Source organism: Pseudophryne corroboree, chromosome 4 (genome assembly GCF_028390025.1).
Source record: "Pseudophryne corroboree isolate aPseCor3 chromosome 4, aPseCor3.hap2, whole genome shotgun sequence".
Classification (NCBI taxonomy): Eukaryota; Metazoa; Chordata; class Amphibia; order Anura; family Myobatrachidae; genus Pseudophryne; species Pseudophryne corroboree.
The window spans coordinates 855,504,861-855,527,903 of record NC_086447.1 but is presented as its reverse complement, the minus strand read 5'-3'; the positions used below and the strand labels follow the sequence as shown (position 1 = coordinate 855,527,903).

General features: G+C 46.8%; 1 protein-coding gene across 18 annotated transcripts in view; it reads right to left on the bottom strand.

Annotated features, from left to right (window-relative positions):
* The window catches only part of NRXN1 (neurexin 1), a 1,686,961-nt gene that overhangs the window by 886,608 nt on the left and 777,310 nt on the right, over positions 1-23,043 (bottom strand). For all 18 annotated transcript variants that reach the window (XM_063918664.1, XM_063918680.1, XM_063918665.1 and 15 more), the window contains one exon: positions 21,903-22,341. In XM_063918664.1, the coding sequence (XP_063774734.1) occupies positions 21,903-22,341 (439 nt within the window). The remainder of the gene's footprint in view (positions 1-21,902; positions 22,342-23,043) is intronic.

Genomic DNA, 23,043 nt, shown 5'->3' with positions numbered 1-23,043 from the left:
TGTCTCAACCTCGTCGACACTGGAGTCAGGCTCCATGTCGACATCTGTCTGCCATCTGAGGTAACGGGCGCTTTTTGAGCCCCTGATGGCCTTAGAGATGCCTGGGCAGGCGCGGGCTGAGAAGCCGGCTGTCCCACAGCTGTTACGTCATCCAGCCTTTTATGTAAGGAGTTGACACTGTCGGTTAATACCTTCCACCTATCCATCCACTCTGGTGTCGGCCCCACAGGGGGCGACATCCCATTTATCGTCCTCTGCTCCGCCTCCACGTAACCTTCCTCATCCAACATGTCGACACAGCCGTACCGACACACCGCACACACACAGGGAATGCTTTGACTGAGGACAGGACCCCACAAAGTCCTTTGGGGAGACAGAGAGAGAGTATGCCAGCACACACCAGAGCGCTATATAATGCAGGGATTAACACTATAACTGAGTGATTTTTCCCCCAATAGCTGCTTGTATACATATATTGCGCCTAAATTTAGTGCCCCCCCTCTCTTTTTAACCCTTTGAGCCTGAAAACTACTGGGGAGAGCCTGGGGAGCTGTCTTCCAGCTGCACTGTGAAGAAAAAATGGCGCCAGTGTGCTGAGGGAGAAGCCCCGCCCCTTTTTTGGCGGACTTTCTCCCGCTTTTTCTGGAATACTGGCAGTGGTAATTTTACATCTATATAGCCTCTAGGACTATATATGATGTAGATTTGCCAGCCAAGGTGTCATATATTGCCCTCAGGGCGCCCCCCCCAGCGCCCTGCACCCATCAGTGACCGGAGTGTGAGGTGTACATGAGGAGCAATGGCGCACAGCTGCAGTGCTGTGCGCTACCTTGGTGAAGACCGAAGTCTTCTGCCGCCGATTTTCCGGACTCTTCATGCTTCTGGCTCTGTAAGGGGGACGGCGGCGCGGCTCCGGGAACGAACACCAAGGTCGGGTCCTGCGGTCGATCCCTCTGGAGCTAATGGTGTCCAGTAGCCTAAGAAGCCCAAACTACCACCTGTTAGGTAGGTTCGCTTCTTCTCCCCTTAGTCCCTCGCTGCAGTGAGTCTGTTGCCAGCAGATCTCACTGTAAAATAAAAAACCTAAATATACTTTCTTTCTAGGAGCTCAGGAGAGCCCCTAGTGTGCATCCAGCTCAGCCGGGCACAAGAATCTAACTTAGGTCTGGAGGAGGGTCTTAGTGGGAGGAGCCAGTGCACACCAGGTAGTCCTAAAGCTTTCTTTAGTTGTGCCCAGTCTCCTGCGGAGCCGCTAATCCCCATGGTCCTTACGGAGTCCCAGCATCCACTTAGGACGTCAGAGAAATACTGTATACAGTAAATACTGTAGTGCATGCAAGATAATGTACTAGATTAGTAACAACACTGTCTGGAACCTGATCCTTAGAGGAGGGGGTGGGGCCCCAGGCAGTAGGGCCCACCGGTGGTTTCCCCTGTACCCCTGTGGGCCAGTCCAACCCTGAATGTTTGCATAATTCTATAATTGATGGCGTTACATCTAAGTCATATATATATATATGTACTGTATATTGGTATAACTATATATTAGTATTTATTTATTTATTACCAGTTCTTTATGTAGCGCACACATATTCCGCAGCGCTTTACAGATAATAATTGTCCATACATATCAGTCCCTGCCCCAGTGGAACTTACAAACTATATTGGGTTGGGTATGCGAGACCGGCGCTGAGATGGCCGGCGCTGGGGTGAGGGGGGGGGGGGGGGGCGAGTGCAACAAGCCCCTTGCAGGCTCGCTGAGCTCACCATGTTGCGGGCTCGGTGGGTTACCTACCCACCACCCATGAGTGGGAATAGTCCCTGCTAGTCATTATGCCGACTGTCGGGATTCGAAGGGGGTGGTGGGATGTAGGGGGAGGTATTGTGACCAGCAGTCTCCATTCACACAAGGGTTAATTTTTGTTGGGAGCCAAATAACCTGCCAGTATATTTTTGGATTGTGGGTGGGAGCTGGAGTCCCCGGAGGAAACCCACGCAAGTACGGAGAGAATATACAAACTCCAAACAGTTAGGGCCATGGTGGGAATTGAACCCGTGACCTCAGTACTGTGAGGCAGTGATGTTTACCATTACACCGTCCGTACTGCCCTACAGATGGCATGCACAGTAGTTTATGTAAAGTGTCGCATAGTAGCTTATTTATTTATTTATTAACCATTTCATACCAAAGACTGGAAAATCATAATGAGACCCATGATAAACAGATTACACAATGTTTATTACATACAGTAGGGCCATCCATTATTTATTCAAGTCACAAACAAGTCCCCTATGATACCTCAAGTGACTTTTCTTCATGGAAATCTTGACAGATTTGGGAATTAAAGTTCAGATAAAGCATTACATTAACTTAACACAATATTCTAGAATATATGCTGTTTCAATATCATACTAATGATGTCTCAATTTATATTAAACACCCTTAAGGGACAGTTTTTAAATGTGCCTCACATGCTTGTAAGATTCCAGCGGCCTCGCAGAAGTTGAACTTTAATGTGTCACGGAGGCACAGCGGACAGAGAGCCCAGCATCTGTTACACTGCCCCTGTTCTCTCTTCCTGCCTAGCTGGCAGTACTGTACAGCAGACCTAGCCAAAAAACAGCTCCCACAGGTACGTTTTAATGAGGCTCTTCAATGATTCATTATTTCAGCAATTTTGTTTTTCTCGGACCCCGTTTTGAAATAGGGAAGCCGTGCATTGACCAAGTTCTGCAATGTTAGTAAGCACTCTGAATCGCTGTGACCATCTAGCCAAGAAAATTAACTTTCATTTTCATTCCTTAATTAACATTATTTTGTTTCTGCCTGTGTGAGTCAAAGAAAACCAGAATAACTGTCCAAAGGGAGGATTTTTTCCCCGTAACTTCCCTAGCTAATTACATTCTGCCACTAACACCTGATGTGTGCTAAATAAATACTACGACATGAAAGCAAATATGCAATTATTTTGCATATAATTAAATATTTCCAACCAATGAGTTGACTTTGTTGTTACATGTTACTTCCTATATAAAGTAGAGATGTGCGCAAGACCATTTTTTGCTGGGTTGGTTGAAAACCAAAACTACCTCACTGGTTTTGGTTTTGGATCCAGAGTTTTTTTTTGTAATTGCTAAAAACAGGTAAAATCATGTTACTGTTGCAATCCAAAACCTGAAATTCAGATTTAAAATGCTAATTCCGAACCGCGGGAAGATTCGTTCTGGGATTCAGTTCGGATCTTCTTAGGAGATCCGGTCTGGGTTTTGGTTAGGTTCAGATCACATTACTGGAGGGGTGGACTTCAGGTTGCCGGCGACCGGCCTCCTGGCGACCACCATACCGGAGCCGGAATCTCGACCGCCGGCATACCGACATCTTTTCTCCATCTTGGGGGTCCACAACCCCACTGGAAGGAGGCTGGATAGCGCGGCATGCATAGTGCGCCACCGTGCCCACAGCGTGGCGGGCGCAGTGAGCCCGCAAGGGGCTCATTTTCACTCACCCAGCTGTCGGTATGACGGCAGTCGGGATTCCAGTGCCGGTATGCTGGTCGCCGGGACCCCGACCGCCGGCAAACCATACTACACCCTTCTGGAGAATCGAACATCTTTAATATTATGGTCAATATTCAATTCTTTCCGCCTCCTTCCACACCCATTCTGTTTCTGCTGATGGGCGTGGTATCATTATTTCAGCTCGCTACCCCAGAGGTAGCGAGGTGCCTTAACCCTTTATGCAGCTACAGTAAACCTGATGACTATGGGCGCGATATGCGCAATAACGAGGATCACTTTAGAAAGGAGATTGGGCGTGATGTTTCATTTGAATACGGCCCTAAGTTTACACAGTACGTGAACTTGAAATGCTATACAATGGGATGTATTCAATTCTTTTCACCCCCTTCCACACCCATTCTGTTTCTGCTGACAGGCATGGTATCATTATTTCAGCTCGCTATCCCGGAGGTAGCGAGGCGCCAAACCCTTTCCGCAGCTAAACCTGATTACTATGGGCGCTATATGCGCGATAACGGGGATCACTTTAGAAAGGAGATTGGGCGTGATGTATCATTTGAATACCGCCAAATGTGTTTTGAAAATGAATTGTGCCTGATTCAGAGATGTACGCTATGCTGATGTTTTGGCAGTTGGTCGATAGTCCCTCTGTCTGTATCAGGCCCAATTTCTCTTCAAAACAGGTGTTTAGAGGGTGTTTTCAGGGTGTGTCGCTGCTTGTATCTGTATTCTCGTACACATGAAACATGACTCTGGCGTCTCAGTACATGCAGCAATTCTGCATTACTCAGAAAGGCAATTACGCAGGGATCTGGGACTGTGATGCGTCTTTGTGCACAGTTGCTAAGAACCGCCAGTGGGTGTCTCAATACAAATCCTGCAGACTAAGGCATTGGCATAATTTCACACAGTATCTGCGAACAGGATCACAGCTGCTAATGCGTTAGTGTACAACCATAAATGATGCCCATTATTCACATTTATTAATATAGCACCAACATACAGTACTCTGTAGCACTCTACAACTGGGGTTGTAATAAAATAAGACAGACAAATAAGGCCTGACTAAATAAAGAGGGCCTGCTCTCAAGCTTACAATGTACAGCAGTGACTCTTTTCCTAGGGTACTAATACCCCCAGGAGTACTCGCTGTGATATTTTGGGGTACTTAAAACAATGATGGGACATCCAGATAATAATTAGACCCAAAGGGAAAGCTTCCTAGTGAACTCTAACCCCATGCATCACAGTAGGTCCCTGATAACTAAGTAGCAAAGACTATAGCTGTGTCCCCATAAAGAAAACATACAGTATATGGGCTATAGTTTGCCAATTTAACATTTTTATAAATTGTAATATGTGAGAAAATATATATGTTTATAGCAGATTTATTGAATTTTATAAATTGTAGTGGCACCTAAACATTTAATCTAATAGCTCTTCTACTCTGTATAAATGCGTTGGTTTCCGTGACGTGTGGTGAGGTCATCAAGGAGGCCTACAGTACCACTAATTTAACCAAGCAGTACCACCTAATCTAGCTGTGAATCGGCGGGTGGAGGGTTGTTTAGAGCTGTGAGAGGGGAGAGGGAACGGTGAGGAACTGGTAGAGGGTGATCGGGTGTGCAGCCCTCAATGGGGAGATCAGGCAGCGGGGAGAGGATGAACATTCCTTGGCCACGTTCACTCCAGGACACCCGTCCAGCCAGAGCCAGTGAGAATGGTGGTGAATAGTACCAGGGGAAGTAGCTATTAAATCGAGAGGTAATATACCGACGCCAAAATCCCGATACAAGCTGCAATGCCGGCCGTCAGAGTCCCAACCGCCGGCTGGTTTCCCCACTTGGGTGGTGGTCCACACCGCCACCTGAGGGGGAATGGAACTCCTGACCACCTAGATCCCGACCGCCGGGATCTCATATTGATCCCATTAAATCTCCATCACTGAGGCTGCATGCCTTGAGTTCACGTCAAGGCACACGTCATAGCTGCTTGCCATGGTACTGTTTTCAGTGCAGTGATACCGCCTGAGGTGAGGCTCCACCCCCAGCTTCAAGCAGTGTCTCACTGCCAGAGGGAGGCAGAGCTCTGTGTCTCTCTGTATGTGCAGTGGAGCGCAGCAACTTATACTCCAAGAAAAACAGCAAATTTTTACACTGATCTGTGTGGAAAAATCAGCTATTTTCATTTGAGCATGACAGGAGAGGACCTGCACATCCCTGATTGTTTTTTTTTAATATGTTACAACTGTGATTTTCAACCTTTTTCATCCGACAAGACTTTAAAATTGCAAAGGCACACCATCAGTGCCCCACGGGATAAAAACCCCATACACACACATTGGCCCCCGCAGCAATTAAACAAACACACTGGCCCCCACAGAAGTGCAAACACATTGGCACCCACAGTAATAAAACTAATTTATATTATAATGCCACACACTGTCCCCCAGAGTAATTCAACCACACACTGCCTCCCCAACTAATTTCACCTCCAACTTAACCTGGTCACTATTTACTCTTTATTTATAACTATATAATGCAGCAGGGGTCATCAGAACCATGTCTAAAATTCTCCACCAGCAGTACAAAATTGCCTCTTCATATATGCACACATGGACTGGCCCACAGGGGTACCAGGGAAACCACCGATAGGCCCCACTGCCTGAGTGCCCACTCCTTCCTCTAGAGATCAGGTTCCAGACTGTGCACTTGTATTATACATGGTAGATGGCTCCGCAGACGGCTGCCTCGGAGCTACGCAGCTCAGCCAAAATACATGTTTCCCCTTGTTTTCCCCTGCCCTTGTCTACCCCACCGGTGACCAAATACAGCAGGGAAACCCTCCTAAGTTGGAGCGCTCCTGAGGTGCTTACCACACGTTCGGGCCCATCGGCGGGCGGATCAGCGGCCCTTGCAGCCCTCGCTGCCTTTGCTGCCCCGGGTGGCAAGGATGCAGACGTCGTGGACACCGAAGTGGATGACCGAGCGTCCGCCCCCCCACAGCCCAGGTGGTGACTGGCAGGTGGATCGCCGGCCCCGGAAAGAGAATGACGGAGGCCCTCATGTCAGCCCTAGTAGAAGGACCTGGGCTCAGAGGAGAGGCTGTTGCGCATGTGCCCTAGTGAGGTGGCGGCGGCGAGGGCACCGGTCAGCACTTCTTGCAATCCTGCTTTCGAATGTGCACTCACTAGCAAACAAGTTCGACGAATTGTCCCTCCTTCTGGGCAGCGCAGGGTCAGGCATTGCAGGGTCGTCCGTCCTCTGCTTTACGGAGACGTGGCTTGATGACCATATTGCGGACAGCCCGATGTCTCTGCCGGGCTTCAGTCTCTTTAGGGCCGATCGCTCCAAGGTTCTCTCAGGAAAAACGAAGGGTGGTGGCATCTGCTTCTACATCAACGACGGATGGTGCACCAATGTCACGATCATAGGCAAATCATGTAGCCCTCACCTGGAGACGCGGAGTATCAACTGCAACCCCTTCTATTCCCCCCAGGAATTTGCCTCAATTGTCCTTGTGGGAGTGTACACCCCCCCCCCTCGCCTGCGCGAACAAAGCCCTGCACCACCTGGCCGTATGCATATCCGACATAGAACAAAAACACCCAGACTCTCTACTTATAGTACTGGGTGACTTCAACAGAACTAACCTGAGCAAGGAGCTACCTAAGTACAAACAACAAGTCACGTGTCCCACTAGAGAAGGGCGCACCCTTGATACACTACCCTCAAGTCTGCCTTCCGATCTATCCCGCGTGCTGCACTCGGCCTATCTGACCACTGCCTCATCCACCTACTCCCTACCTATACACAGAAGCTGAGAGCGATTAAGCCTGTCGTCAAGACTGTTAAGAAATGGACCAATGAGGCCAAGATGAAGCTCCAGGCCTGCTTTGACTGCACGGAATGGGGGGTCTTCGAAGCCTCGGCAACCGACCTGAAAGACCTAACAGACACTGTCACATCCTACATCAGCTACTGCGAGGACATGTGTGTACCTACCAAGACTTACCACATTTACAACAACAAGCCCTGGTTCAACGCCCAGCTCAGGCAACTTCGTCGGGCCAAAGAGGAGGCCTATAGCAGCGGTGACAGAGCACTATACAACAGTACTAGGAACTTTCTGACTAAAGGAATCAGGCTAGCAAAAAAGCGGTTCTCGGACAAGCTAACAAACGATCTCTCCACCAATGACCCTGTATCTGTATGGAAAGGAATGCAATCCATAACCAACTATAGGAAAACACTGAAGTCCACCACCATGCACCAAGACCTAGCAGACGAACTGAACCACTTTTATTGCAGGTTCGCAAAAGAAGTGCCCTGCAACCCAAACAATCACCTCTATGATGCCCCGAACACCGAAGGCCAACCCCAGGCACTGCAAGTCACCCAAGAAGAGGTGGAGGCATTGTTCAAAAGGGCCAAACCCAGGAAAGCTCCGGGTCCTGACGGAGTGTCACCATCTGCCCTAAGAGCATGTGCGAGTCAGCTTGTCCCCATATTCACCAAGATCTTCAACAAATCGCTGGAGCTACAGAAAGTCCCTTCCTGCCTCAAAAGGTCTACTATCGTCCCTGTCCCCAAGAAACCCTCTATCACGAACTTGAACAACTACAGGCCGATAGCACTGACGTCTGTGGTCATGAAAACGTTCGAGCGTCTGGTTTTGAATCACCTGAAAACTGTGACTGACCCCCAACTGGACCCCCTGCAGTTCGCCTATTGAGCAAATCGATGTGTCGGGGATGCAGTCAACCTGGGCCTGCACTACATTCTACAGCACCTAGACATTCCCGGTACCTATGCGAGGGTCCTGATTGTCGATTTCAGCTCAGCCTTCAATACGATCATCCCCAGCATCCTCCACCCCAAATTACTTCGCCTAGGGGTCCCAGAAGCTACCTGTTCCTGGATAGTAGACTTCCTGACTGATAGGACACAGGTGGTGAAAGCGGGGGAATTCACCTCTCAAACGAGGTCCATTAGTACAGGGGCCCCTCAGGGCTGTGTCCTCTCACCCCTGCTCTTCTCCCTGTATACAAATGACTGTACCTCAGAGGCGCAATCAGTAAAGATCATCAAATTCGCAGATGACACCACCGTCATCGGCCTCATCAAGGACAGGGACGAATCGGCCTATAGACGGGAAGTAGACCAGTTAGCCCAGTGGCATCCACAACAACCTTGAGCTTAACCCCTTCAAAACAGTCGAGATGATAGTGGACTTCAGGCAGAAGTCATCTAGTGCACCTCCGCTAATGATTGCTGACAGTGTGGTATCATTAGTGGACTCCTTCAAGTTTCTAGGGACCACAATCTCCCGGGACCTTAAATGGGGGTCCAACGCTGACGCCACTGTTGGGAAAGCGCAGCAGAGGTTGTTCTTCCTCAGGCAACTAAGGAAGTTCAACATCCCACAAAAGCTTCTGCTCCTCTTCTACTCCGCAATTGTGGAGTCGGTGCTGTGCTCCTCGATACTCGTATGGTAAAGCTCCGCCAGCGCGAGGGATAGATGCAGGCTCCAAAAGGTGGTCAGAACCGCAGAGAAGATCATCGGGGCCAACCTTCCCTCAGTCCAGGACCTGTACCTTTCCAGAGCTAAAAAGCGGGCAATGAAGATAGTAAAAGACCAGCTACACCCCGGCCACAGCATGTTTAACTTGCTTCCTTCAGGCAGGCGTTACAGGGCCGTCCCCGCCAGGTCCATCAGAAGCCTCAAAAGTTTCTTTCCCCAAGCGGTCCGCCTGCTGAACTCCTGAACATTGACTGACTAGACGTACATGTAACTAACTTGTGTCCCTACCGTATACCTATATGTGTGACTTTACTCCCCCCCCCGCCCACCTGCTTGTCTGTTACCGACTTGGCTGTTGTATAGCAAACCGAAGACAAATTCCTAGTATACGCAAGTATACCTGGCCAATAAAGCTGATTCTGATTCTGATATGTTGCATTACACTGCACAAGACTATTGTATATTTCAAGCCTCTGTGGAGGCTGGCTACACCCCCTTTGTAGGCTGGCCACACCCTTAAGTATGGGCCCCTATAACTGCATTCCCCCGGTGGGCCCTTCATGCCCCAGTCCGACACTGTATGCACAACTCCATGTTGCATAAACATTGTCCCCCACAGTAATGTCACACTGCCCCCCCAGTAATTCCACGCAATGTCTGCCCCCACCCCACAGTAATTCCACACATACATAATAAAAAAATATGTATAAATAACCTGTAGCTGTTAAATATTTCCCTCTCAGTGGTGGGAGAAGTGAGGAGCACTGAGGGGATGGACCAGGCAGCGGCAGCAGTAGCAGCAGCAGCACGGAACAGCAGTGGGTGGGCGGGCCGGGCACTCCAGGCGGGAATGCGATGTATCATGCGTGACCTATGACTCAGCATAGGTCATGGGTGGCTCGCGGAAGTGCACAGCACTGCCGAGCCGGCTACTGATTGTGGTGGCAGCCGTGCTGGCATCTCTGGCGGGAAGCACAGGTCTCTCTGGTGGGCAGCAGCGGCATCTCTGGCAGACAACGGCACACATGGCAACCGCTCACGGCACACTAGTGTGCCGTGGCACAGCGGTTAAAAAACACTGTGTTACTTACAAGGTGATGCAATATGCATAGTAGCTTTCACACTCTGGATAAATATGTAGAAACTTATTTTAGTTATTTCTGAAATTATATCACCAATTTCCTCCTGTTTCTGGAGCTAGTTGTAAGAATTAAAAATCAGATTACAAAAAGGTCCAAGTCAGCAGCTTAGAGGGACATTGTACAGTGCATCCGGAAAGTATTTAGAGCTCTTCATTTTTTGTTATGTTACAGCCTTATTCCAAACTGGAATAAATTCATTTTTTTCCCGCAAAATTCTACACACAATACCCCATAATGACAACGTGAAAAAAGTTTTTTTGAGATTTTCTTAAATGTATTAAAAATAAAAAAATAAGAAATCACATGTACATAAGTATTCACAGCCTTTGCCATTAAGCTCAAAATTGAGCTCAGGTGCATCCTGTTTCCACTGATCATCCTTGAGATGTTCCTACAGCTTAATTGGAGTCCACCTGTGGTAAATTCAGTTGATTGGACATGATTTGGAAAGGCACACACCTGTCTATATAAGGTCCCACACTTGACAGTGCATGTCTGAGCACAAACCAAGCATGAAGTCAAGAAATTGTCTGTAGACCTCCAAGACAGGATTGTCTCGAGGCACAAATCTGGGGAAGGGTACAGAAAAATATCTGGTGCTTTGAAGGTCCCAATGAGTACAGTAGCCTTCATCATCTGTAAATGACAGAAGTTCGGAACCACTAGGACTCTTCCTAGAGCTGGCTGGCCGTCTAAACTGAGCAATTGTGGGAGGTGACCAAGAACCCGATGGTCACTCTGTCAGAGCTACAGCATTCCTCTGTGGAGAGAGGAGAACCTTCCAGAAGGACAACCATCTCTGCAGCAATCCACCAATCAGGACTGCATGGTAGAGTGGCTTAACGGAAGACAGTCCTTTTTAAAAAGCACATGGCAGCCTACCTGGAGTTCCAAAATGCACCTGAAGGACTCTCAGACCATGAAAAACAAAATTCTCTGGTCTGATGAGACAAAGATTGAACTCTTTGGCGTGAATGCCAGGCATCATATTTGGAGGAAACCAGGCACTGCTCATCACCAGGTCAATACCATCCCTACAGTGAAGCATGGTGGTGGCAGCATCATGCTGTGGAGATGTTTTTAAGCGGCAGGAACTGGGAGACTAGTAAGGATAGAGGGAAAGATGAATGCAGCATTGTACAGAGACATCCTGGATGAAAAACTGCTCCAGAGCGCTCTTGACCTCAGACTGGGGCAATGGTTCATCTTTCAACAGGACAATTACCCTAAGCATACAGCCAATATATCAAAGGAGTGGCTTCAGGACAACTCTGTGAATGTCCTTAAGTGGCCCAGCCAGAGCCCAGACTTGAATCCGATTGATCATCTCTGGGGAGATCTGAAAATGGCTGTGCACCGATGCTTTCCATCCAAAATGATGGAACTTGAGAGGTGCTGCAAAGAGGAATTGGCAAAACTGCTCAAAGATAGGTGTGCCAAGCTTGTGGCATCATAGACTCCATGCTGTAATTGCTGCCAAAGGTGCATCAACAAAGTATTGAGCAAAGGCTGTGAATACTTATGTACATGTGATTTCTTAGTTTTTTGTTTTTAAGAAATTTGCAAAAATCTTTAAAAAAAAAAACGTTTTTCTACATTGTCATTGTGGGGTATTGTGCGCAGAATTTTGTTGAAAAAAAAAATGAATTGATTCCAGTTTGGAATAAGGCTGTAACATAACAAAATGTGTAAAAGGTGATGCGCTGTGAATACTTTCCAGTTGCACTGTAGGTATAGTATGTGTGATCTGTGTATGTAGGTATGTGTGTTTGGTGTGGTGTAGTGTAGTGTAGTGATTTGGTATAGAGGTTTAGAAGTGATCTCAGCAATTTAATTGGCTGCCTAAAGAGTTCAATTTTCATGGAGGACTTGCAGGCTTGGAGGTTAGAGGAAAGTCTTGTGGTGAGAGAGTATTATCCCACAGAGTGGATGCCGCCTAAGAGTCCTGTAACAGTGTGGATGAAAAGCGCAAATCTTGTGCCTCTAACTTCTGAAACCCTAAACTTAGTGAAAATCTGCCTGCATTTCAGGACTGCAGTCATATTACAGGTTGAGTATCCCATCCAAAATGCTTGGGACCAGAGGTATTTTGGATATCGGATTTTCCCGTATTTTGCAATAATTGCATACCATAATGAGATATCATGGTGATGGGACCTAAATATAAGCACATAATGCATTTATGTTTCATATACACCTTATACACACAGCCTAAAGGTCATTTAATACAATATTTTTAATAACTTTGTGTATTAAACAAAGTTTGTGTACATTGAGCCATCAAAAAACAAAGGTTTCACTATCTCACTCTCACTCAAAAAAGTCCGTATTTCGGAATATTCCGTATTTCGGAATATTTGGATATGGGATACTCAACCTGTAGTAACATTTCTCTTTTTCTTTATAGAGTGACATACTGGGATGCATTGCATCCTGGCAGTTAGGATGCCTTCAGTCATGTGACTGATGATGGAATCCCGACACTACTCAGAAGACTTGCACCGGATCACTGACAGGTGACATCCCGATGAGTATCAGGGTTCATGATTAAGGTTAGGGCCATTTGGGATGGTGGTTTAGTTTTAGACACTAGTGGGGTAAGAGTAAGGCACTGGAGTGGTGGTTAGCCATAGCCGCCACTCCCGAGGGTTAGCTATAGCTGACACCCCCAGATGGTTAGCCCTCCCCCCCAAAGTTTAGGGTTAGGGTAGGGGACAGGGGAGGGTAAAAATACTGACGCCATCCACTATCGGGATTTTCAGTGTTGGGATGCCGCTGTCAGTCATGTGACCTCCGGCATCCTGACTGCCGGTATTTTGTATGTATTCCGACATACTGGGGTAAATTTACTAAGATGGGAGTTCTATTTAAGATGGGATGTTGCCCACAGCAACAAATCAGATTCTACTTCTCATTTATCTAGCACCTTCTAGAAGATAATACCTGCAATCTGATTGGTTGCAATGGGCATCCCATCTTAAATAGAACTCCCATCTTAGTAAATTTACCCCACTGTATATAAAAATATAGCATGTCTGTTAAATATTACTTAAAGGTACAGCATGTGAAATATCTCACATAGACGGTGAATTTTCTTGCACTGGCTTCCATATTCATATATTTTTAATCTTCATATTAGAATACTTACAGCCAGGGTTCATGGCATTGGCAGCACAAACTAAGCTATGGTTAGAGGTGGCAACACGGCATTTGTGAGCGTTAATAATACACCGAGCAGGTTAAGGATTTTCTCACTATATGATGATTTTGTCAGTGTAAAATATCTGGAGCGTGTTGGCCAATTTCAGGCATTTTTTATTTGGTATTTTCAGTGTATTCAAATCTCCAGAAATCTCATTTCCTGACAAATGGACAGGACGGGTGATTCATTACACTCTTTCAAAAGGTTAATACAGCCAAGCTTGCCATAACTCACCTTTAACTGTTAAGGGGACATGATAAATAACACCCCTCAGAGACAGGGAGAATATTGCTTTGTACATCTGTAAATGGAGCCATCTGTCTCCTTAGTTTATCTCTGCTCGCAGGACATTGAAGAATTCATTTGGAGATATGTAAGTTAGTGACTGTGACCTAGTTTCTAGTTAACTAGTATTAATCATTTGTGGTGCGTGTTACTGTATGAACTGTGCTACTGTATGTGTGTTTAGTGACATGTTGGCGGTTATTACCACAAGATGCCATCCTAAGGGGGAAAAAGTTGCATCGCACATGAATGAATATACTGCAACATTGTAGTATAATGGGCAATTCGGGTTAGTAATTCAGTGATATTAGTTTTAATGGATTGTTTACGGACTGGCAAACCCATTAAACCTATACGCCAGATATTTAAGACTATAATTTCACTTAATTAAAAGGTGAGCGCACTATTTACCTAAAAACGAAAAAAAAATGAAAAATACTGTTCAATTTTACAGACTGTGTCAAAGTGGTGGAAAAGCCAGGTATATAATGGAAAATCTACTTAAAAAAACTATTGCACTTATTTGACAGTTATAAACCTATAAGCCCATGGGTCGAAGGGCACACACTCTGTCCACTGCACAAAGTACTGACCACTGTGGATGCCCATATGCCCTTCCTCCTCCCTATACTTATTGGCAGCACCATCTTTCTGGTGACAAATTCTACCAGAGTTTTTGCCTTCTTCGAAATATATCAACAGAGGCTATTTTTGTTATTCAGTGTACTGTGACCATAAACCCCCTAATTGTTAGCATTACTGCCTCACAGCACTGAGGTCATGGGTTCAATTCTCACCATGGCCCTAACTGTGTGGAGTTTGTATATTTTTCCCATACTTGCGTGGGTACTCTGGTTTTCTCCAAAAACCCCAAAATATACTGGTAGGCTAATTGGCTCTCAAAAATAAAAAATAAGAATTTACTTACCGATAATTCTATTTCTCGTAGTCCGTAGTGGATGCTGGGGACTCCGTCAGGACCATGGGGTTTAGCGGCTCCGCAGGAGACAGGGCACAATAATAAAAGCTTTAGGATCAGGTGGTGTGCACTGGCTCCTCCCCCTATGACCCTCCTCCAAGCCTCAGTTAGGATACTGTGCCCGGACGAGCGTGCATAATAAGGAAGGATATTGAATCCCGGGTAAGACTCATACCAGCCACACCAATCACACCGTACAACCTGTGATCTGAACCCAGTTAACAGTATGATAACAACGAAGGAGCCTCTGAAAAGATGGCTCACAACAAGAATAACCCGATTTTTGTAACAATAACTATGTACAAGTATTGCAGACAATCCGCACTTGGGATGGGCGCCCAGCATCCACTACGGACTACGAGAAATAGAATTATCGGTAAGTAAATTCTTATTTTCTCTAACGTCCTAAGTGGATGCTGGGGACTCCGTCAGGACCATGGGGATTATACCAAAGCTCCCAAACGGGCGGGAGAGTGCGGATGACTCTGCAGCACCGAATGAGAGAACTCCAGGTCCTCCTCAGTCAGGGTGTGCCCCTGACCAAGTAGCAGCTCGGCAAAGTTGTAAAGCCGAGACCCCTCGGGCAGCCGCCCAAGATGAGCCCACTTCCTTGTGGAATGGGCTTTTACTGATTTTGGCTGTGGCAAGACTGCCACAGAATGTGCAAGCTGAATTGTACTACAAATCCAGCAAGCAATCGTCTGCTTAGAAGCAGGAACACCCATCTTGTTGGGTGCATACAGGCTAAACAGCGAGTCAGATTTTCTGACTCCAGTCGTCCTGGAAACATATATTTTCAGGGCCCTGACAACGTCAAGTAACTTGGAGTCCTCCAAGTCCCTAGTAGCCGCAGGTACCACAATAGGTTGGTTCATGTGAAAAACAGAAAACACCTTAAGGAGAAATTGAGGACGAGTCCTCAATTCTGCCCTGTCAGAATGAAAAATTAAGTAAGGGCTTTTATATGATAAAGCCGCCCATTCTGACACACGCCTGGCTGAAGCCAGGGCTAATAGAATCTTCACCTTTCATGTGAAATATTTTAATTCCACAGTGGTGAGTGGATCACCAATGTGACTTTAGGAAACTCAAAACAACATTGAGATCCCAAGGTGCCACTGGGGGCACAAAAGGAGGCTGTATATGCAGTACCCCTTTTACAAACGTCTGAACTTCAGGCACTGAAGCCAGTTCTTTCTGGAAGAAATTTGACAGGGTCGAAATTTGAACCTTAATGGACCCTAATTTTAGGCCCATAGACAGTCCTGTTTTCAGGAAATGTAGGAAACGACCCAGTTGGAATTCCTCTGTAGGGACCTTCTTGGCCTCACACCACGCAACATATTTTCGCCAAATGCGGTGAAAATGTTTTGCGGTTACATCCTTCCTGGCTTCGACCAGGGTAGGGATGACTTCATCTGGAATGCCCTTTCAGGATCCGGCGTTCAACTGCCATGCCGTCAAACGCAGCCGCAGTAAGTCTTGGAACAGACAAGGCCCCTGCTGGAGCAGGTCCTTTCTTAAAGGTAGAGGCCACGGTTCTTCCGTGAGCATCTCTTGAAGTTCCGGGTACCAAGTCCTTCTTGACCCATCCGGAACCACGAGTATCGTTCTTACTCATCTCCTTCTTATGATTCTCAGTACTTTTGGTATGAGATGCATAGGAGGGAACACATACCCTGACTGGTACACCCACAGTGTTACCAGAGCGTCCACCGCTATTGCCTGAGGGTCCCTTGACCTGGCGCAATATTTGTCTAGTTTTTTGTTCAGGCGGGACGCCATCATGTCCACCTTTGGTTTTTCCCAACGGTTTACAATCATGTGGAAGACTTCCCGCTGAAGTCCCCACTCTCCCGGGTGGAGGTTATGCCTGCTGAGGAAGTTTGCTTCCCAGTTTTCCATTCCCGGAATTAACACTGCTGAGAGTGTTATCACATGATTTTTCGCCCAGCGAAGAATCCTTGCAGTTTCTGCCATTTCCCTCCTGCTTCATGTGCCGCCCTGTCTGTTTACGTGGGCGACTGCCGTGATGTTGTCCCACTGGATCAATACCGGCTGACCTTGAAGCAGAGGTCTTGCTAAGCTTAGAGCCTTGTAAATTGCCCTTAGCTCCAGTATATTTATGTGGAGAGAAGTCTCCAGACTTGATCACACTCCCTGGAAATTTTTTCCTTGTGTGACTGCTCCCCAGCCACTCAGGCTGGCATCCGTGGTCACCAGGACCCAGTCCTGAATGTCGAATCTGCGTCCCTTTCATAGATGAGCACTCTGCAGCCACCGCAGAAGAAAACACCCTTGTCCTTGGAGACAGGGTTGTCCGCTGATGCATCTGAAGATGCGATCCGGACCATTTTCCCAGCAGATTCCACTGAAAGGTTCTTGCGTGAAATCTACCGAATGGGATCGCTTTGTAAGAAACCACCATTTTTCACAGGACCCTTGTGCAATGATGCACTGATACTTTTCCTGGTTTTAGGAGGTTCCTGACTAGCTCGGATAACTCCCTGGTCTTCTTCTCCGGGAGAAAACATCCTTTTCTGGACTGTGTCCAGAATCATTCCTAGGAACATTAGACGTGTCGTCGGAAAAAGCTGCGATTTTGGAATATTTAGAATCCACTCGTGCTGTCGTAGAACTACTTGAGATAGTGCTACTCCGACCGCCAACTGTTCTCAGGACCTTGCCCTTATCAGGAAAGCGTCCATATTTCTTTTAGGAAGAATCATCATTTCGGCCATTACCATGGTAAAGACCCGGGGTGCCGTGGACAATCCAAACGGCAGCGTCTGAACTGATAGTGACAGTTCTGTACCACGAACCTGAGATACCCTTGGTGAGAAGGGCAAAATTTGGACATGTAGGTAAGCGTCCCTGATATCCAGTGACACCATATCGTCCTGGTTCGCTATCACTGCTCTGAGTGACTCCATCTTGATTTGAACCCTTGTATGTAATTGTTCAAATCTTTTAGATCTCACCGAGCCGTTTGGCTTCAGTACCACAATATAGTGTGGAATAATACCCCTTCCCTTGTTGTAGGAGGGGTACTTTGATTATCACCTGCTGGGAATACAGCCTGTGAATTTCTTTCCAATACTGCCTCCCTGTCGAAGGGAGACGTTGGTAAAGCAGACTTCAGGAACTTGTGAGGGGAAGACGTCTCGAATTTCCAATGTACACCTGGGATACTACGTGTAGGATCCAGGAGTCCACTTGCGAGTGAGCCCACTGCGTGCTGAAACTCTTGAGATGACCCCCCACCGCACCTGAGTCCGCTTGTATGGCCCCAGCGTCATGCTGCGGACTTGGCAGAAGCTGTGGAGGACTTCTGTTCCTGGGAATGGGCTGCCTGCTGCAGTCTTCTTCCCTTTCCTCTAACCCTGGGCAGATATGACTGGCCTTTTGCCCGCCTGCCTTTATGGGTACGAAAGGACTGAGACTGAAAAGACTGTGTCCTTTTCTGCTGAGATGTGACTTGGGGTAACAAAAGTGGATTTTCCAGCTGTTGCCATGGCCACCAGGTCCGATGGACCGCCCCTTTATACGGCAATACTTCCATGTGCCGTCTGGAATCTGCATCACCTGACCACTGTCGTGTCTATAAACATCGTCTGGCAGATATGGACATCACATCTACTCTTGATGCCAGAATGCAAATATCCCTCTGCGCATCTCGCATATATAGAAATGCATCCTTAAAATGCTCTATAGTCAATAAAATATTGTTCCTGTCAAGGGTATCAATATTTTCAGTCAGGAAATCCGACCAAGCCCCCCCAGCGCTGCACATCCAGGCTGAGGCGATTGCTGGTCGTAGTATAACACCAGTATGTGTGTATATATTTTTTAGGATATTTTTCAGCTTCCTATCAGCTGGCTCTTTGAGGGCGGCCGTATCTGAAGACGGTAACGCCACTTGTTTTTATAAGCGTGTGAGCGCCTTATCCACCCTAAGGTGTGTTTCCCAACTCGTCACTTCTGGCGGGAAAGGGTATACCTCCAATAATTTTCTATCGGAGGAAACCCACGTATCATCACACACTTTAATTTATCTGATTCAGGAAAAACTACAAGTAGATTATTCCCACCCTACATAATACCCTTATTTGTGGTACTTGTAGTATCAGAAATATGTAACACCTCCTTCATTGCCCTTAACATGTAACGTGTGGCCCTAAAGGAAAATACGTTTGTTTCTTCACCGTCGACACTGAAGTCAGTGTCCGTGTCTGTGTCTGTGTCGACCAACTGAGGTAAATGGGCGTTTTTACAAGCCCCTGACGGTGTCTGAGACGCCTGGACAGGTACTAATTTGTTTGCCGGCCGTCTCATGTCGTCAACCGACCTTGCATCGTGTTGACATTATCACGTAATTCCTAAATAAGCCATCCATTCCGGTGTCGACTCCCTAGAGAGTGACATCACCAATACAGGCAATTTGCTCCGCCTCCTCACCAACATCGTCCTCCTACATGTCGACACACACGTACCGACACACAGCACACACACAGGGAATGCTCTGATAGAGGACAGGACCCCACTAGCCCTTTGGGGAGACAGAGGGAGAGTTTGCCAGCACACACCAAAAACGCTATAATTATACAGGGACAACCCCTTATACAAGTGTTTTCCCTTATAGCATTTTCACATATGTAATCATATCGCCAAATAAGTGCCCCCCCTCTCTGTTTTAACCCTGTTTCTGTAGTGCAGTGCAGGGGAGAGCCTGGGAGCCTTCCTCACAGCAGAGCTGAGCAGGAAAATGGCGCCGTGTGCTGAGGAGAATAGGCCCCGCCCCCTAAAACGGCGGGCTCTTCTCCCGGAGTTTGTGAGATCTGGCAGGGGTTAAATACATCCATATAGCCTCAAGGGCTATATGTGATGTATTTTAGCCATAAAAAAGGTATAATACATTGCTGCCCAGGGCGCCCCCCCCAGCGCCCTGCACCCTCAGTGACCGCTGGTATGAAGTGTGCTGACAACAATGGCGCACAGCTGCAGTGCTGTGCGCTACCTTATGAAGACTGGAAGTCTTCTGCCGCCTGTTTCTGGACCTCTGGACCTCTTCAACTTCGGCATCTGCAAGGGGGGTCGGCGGCACGGCTCCGGGACGAACCCCAGGGTGAGACCTGTGTTCCGACTCCCTCTGGAGCTAATGGTGTCCAGTAGCCTAAGAAGCAAATCCATCCTGCACGCAGGTGAGTTTACTTCTCTCCCCTAAGTCCCTCGTAGCAGTGAGCCTGTTGCCAGCAGGACTCACTGAAAATAAAAAACCTAACTTAAACTTTTATTCTAAGCAGCTCAGGAGAGCCACCTAGATTGCACCCTTCTCGGCCGGGCACAAAGATCTAACTGAGGCTTGGAGGAGGGTCATAGGGGGAGGAGCCAGTGCACACCACCTGATCCTAAAGCTTTTATTATTGTGCCCTGTCTCCTGCGGAGCCGCTAAACCCCATGGTCCTGACGGAGTCCCCAGCATCCACTTAGGACGTTAGAGAAATGAACCTTAGTGCGTAAGTGTGTTGGTGTACATAGGCAGACTAGATGGGACAAGTGGTTCTTATCTGCCATCAAATATGACTCTATAACAGCCTTTAGTTTAAAGCAGCCATCTCACAAATAATGTGTATCACTATCTTTTTGTCTTGTTAACTTACCATGATGAGTACTTTCTACCAAGTACCTATTTCAGTATAACATGTGTCTAGTGGTGGCTCCAGAGCTAGGGCTGTAGAACAGTCCAAAATTCAAATAGAGGAGCCACACCGCCAGTGAGTCCCAGCCGGCATTGTTTGGCAGCGTTTAGAGTGGCAGTTGGTGTGGCTCGCCTATTTGAATTTTGGACTTTGCTTCAGCCCCTCCACTGGAGCCGCCGCCCGCCAGTGCGACGTGTCCATGTTCCACTTGTACATTAGTTATTGTTCTGCCCACTCATTTCTGTAATTTCTATTGCAGATAAGCGAGTTTTGTGGTGGAACTGCTATCTAGTTGAGTAGGTCCAAAGACATATCGGACAGGACATTACAAGCTTCATGACCACTCTTCATGCATGCTGGACTGAAAATATATTCAGAATTGTAGTGTACATTATAGAATTATGGGCCTGGTTCAGAGATGGGCACTGATCACACAGCCGCTGAGCCTTTGTACACAGCAGCTTTGCTATATTATGCTAAATGCCGCAGGATGCGTCTTGGGTAAATAGACACCTCCTGCCGACCTCTCTGATCTGCTGTTGCTGCGTCCAAAGACTCAGCATCGGATCATCTGCATGGCCATCAGTCATCTGAGTAACCCTCAGGTCACTCAGGATGGCTTGAGTTTTCATGATGCCGGGGCCAGTGAAGCTGCGTTCCAGGATGAAGCCACTGGCCTTGGCACAGCCAAAAAATGGGGTCAACATGCAACCTTTCTCTGAAACGCTGTCCGTCACTGTCCCTTCCATGGTCTCAAATGTCCACAGCCCCCATGTGGCTTACGATCCATTGTGAATGTTGGCATAGAAACAGATCTGCACATATGCAGTACAGATCCTGCACACACTCAGATCACCTAACATCGGAGATCGGAGATGTATGTATAATATTGGGTTCGCAGCTCTGAATTAGAACCTATATTTCACTCGTGGACCTTTCAAGGTTGAAACATTTTTATGTGTTGAACCATATTTCTTTTCAAGTATATGCTTACAATAAAGGTTTACAAGGAATAAAAATCCCTTTACCCCAGGTACACTTTATATATACAAATTGGATTCTATAAGGCCAAGGGCTGGTCTGATGCATATTTCTGACTCATACTTGCCCACTTTTCAGTTCTCTTCTCCATGAGATGCCTAGAGAGGAGATGTAGTTGGCCAGTTCAGGAGGCGGGGCCAGGTGCTCACATCATTAGGACCTACCCCGTTAGCAGTAAAATGTCACGATTTGCGGCTCTGTGTAGAGGGAGCAGGCTCAAAATTATGCGATTTTGTACAAATTAGCCCCATCCTCTCTGAAAACAGACACGAATCCTGGCATTATCTCTGCATCCTGCCCATTTCAGTAGGAACTGGACGGAATGTGAGAGATCTGCCTACTCTTTAGAGTAGAGAAGTTATGTATCTTCTCAATGCTACAAAATGCTGTAACATATACTGTATTGGCAACTTTATGTTTAAATAAAGTGACCTTGACAGTAGTGTTGTAATGAATGTTTCTTCAATTAAGCTCTCTACATTTCTTTTTCATAATTAGTAAAATGCATTCACCTGTGCGTCCATCGCGCTGGAAGTCCACATGATACCATTCTCCATCATTTACTTTTTTCTGCAGTGCCTTTATCTTAATGGTTCCTGATCCCATGTCCAAAAGTAAATAGAGATGTCCATCCAGCATCTCAATGGCGAAGAAATCAACCTTGATCATTTGTGGGTTCTTGGCATCTTTTTGGTGTCGAGGTTTACCGTGGCTGAACAGTATTAGGCCGTTGGGTTCGGTTGTGCGGAAGTCAAAGGATATTGAGCCGGTCTTTTTGGCATTCCACTTTGGCAAAGAGATAAATGACTCTGGAGTCTCAAAAGTGATTGGATCTAGCGTTGCTACATTTTCACATTTAAAGGCGACCACTCCATGAACCTTCATTTTAGCATCACCTTGCTTGGCAAGACGTGATAGCTCCAGTCTTACATCATTGTTTTTGTATACGACCTGCAAAAGATAAGGACAAATAACACTGCAGTATGTGTTGGCAGTAAATATAATTATAATGGTCACATCTGTAGATATATTAGAACATTTTCCATCTTCATTTTTGGGGGTTTATGCAGCAGAATTAATGGATCCATTTGCCGAGTGTACAATATTTGTTTTGACAAAAGCCCTTTAACCACTTAACTGACAATTCCCCCCCCCCCCCCCAGAACCGCTAAAAATTTGTCGTGTTTTGTTTATGAATGAATTAGGCAAAGAACATGTGTTTAACCTTATCCAAAATGATGTTAGTGGAAAAAAATTTTATTTTTGTTTTTGATATTTGAAAAAAATATATTGTTTTTTTCAAACACTAAAACATCGGTCATCACCATCGAAACATTGCGACGCTCGCGGCTTTCATTTTAAAAGCCGACGTAGCCACAAGGTACACAGGGTTTTTTTTGGGGGGGTTCATTAACACTTCCCCAGCGGCTGCTATTGTCTGTAGCTGCCGGGTGGGGGTCCTGCCGTGCTGACCAATAAGCAGTGATCGGCAGTATGGCAAACACTGGGGGAGGGTGCAAGGAGGTAGAGGGACTGGAAGGAGAGTGTCAGCAGAGGGAAATTTCCCTTCCCTGCAGCTGCAAACACTGTTAATCTGACTGGTCACATCCTGTGCTACCAGGTCAGATAAAGCACTTGCTGGTGTGGTCGCAT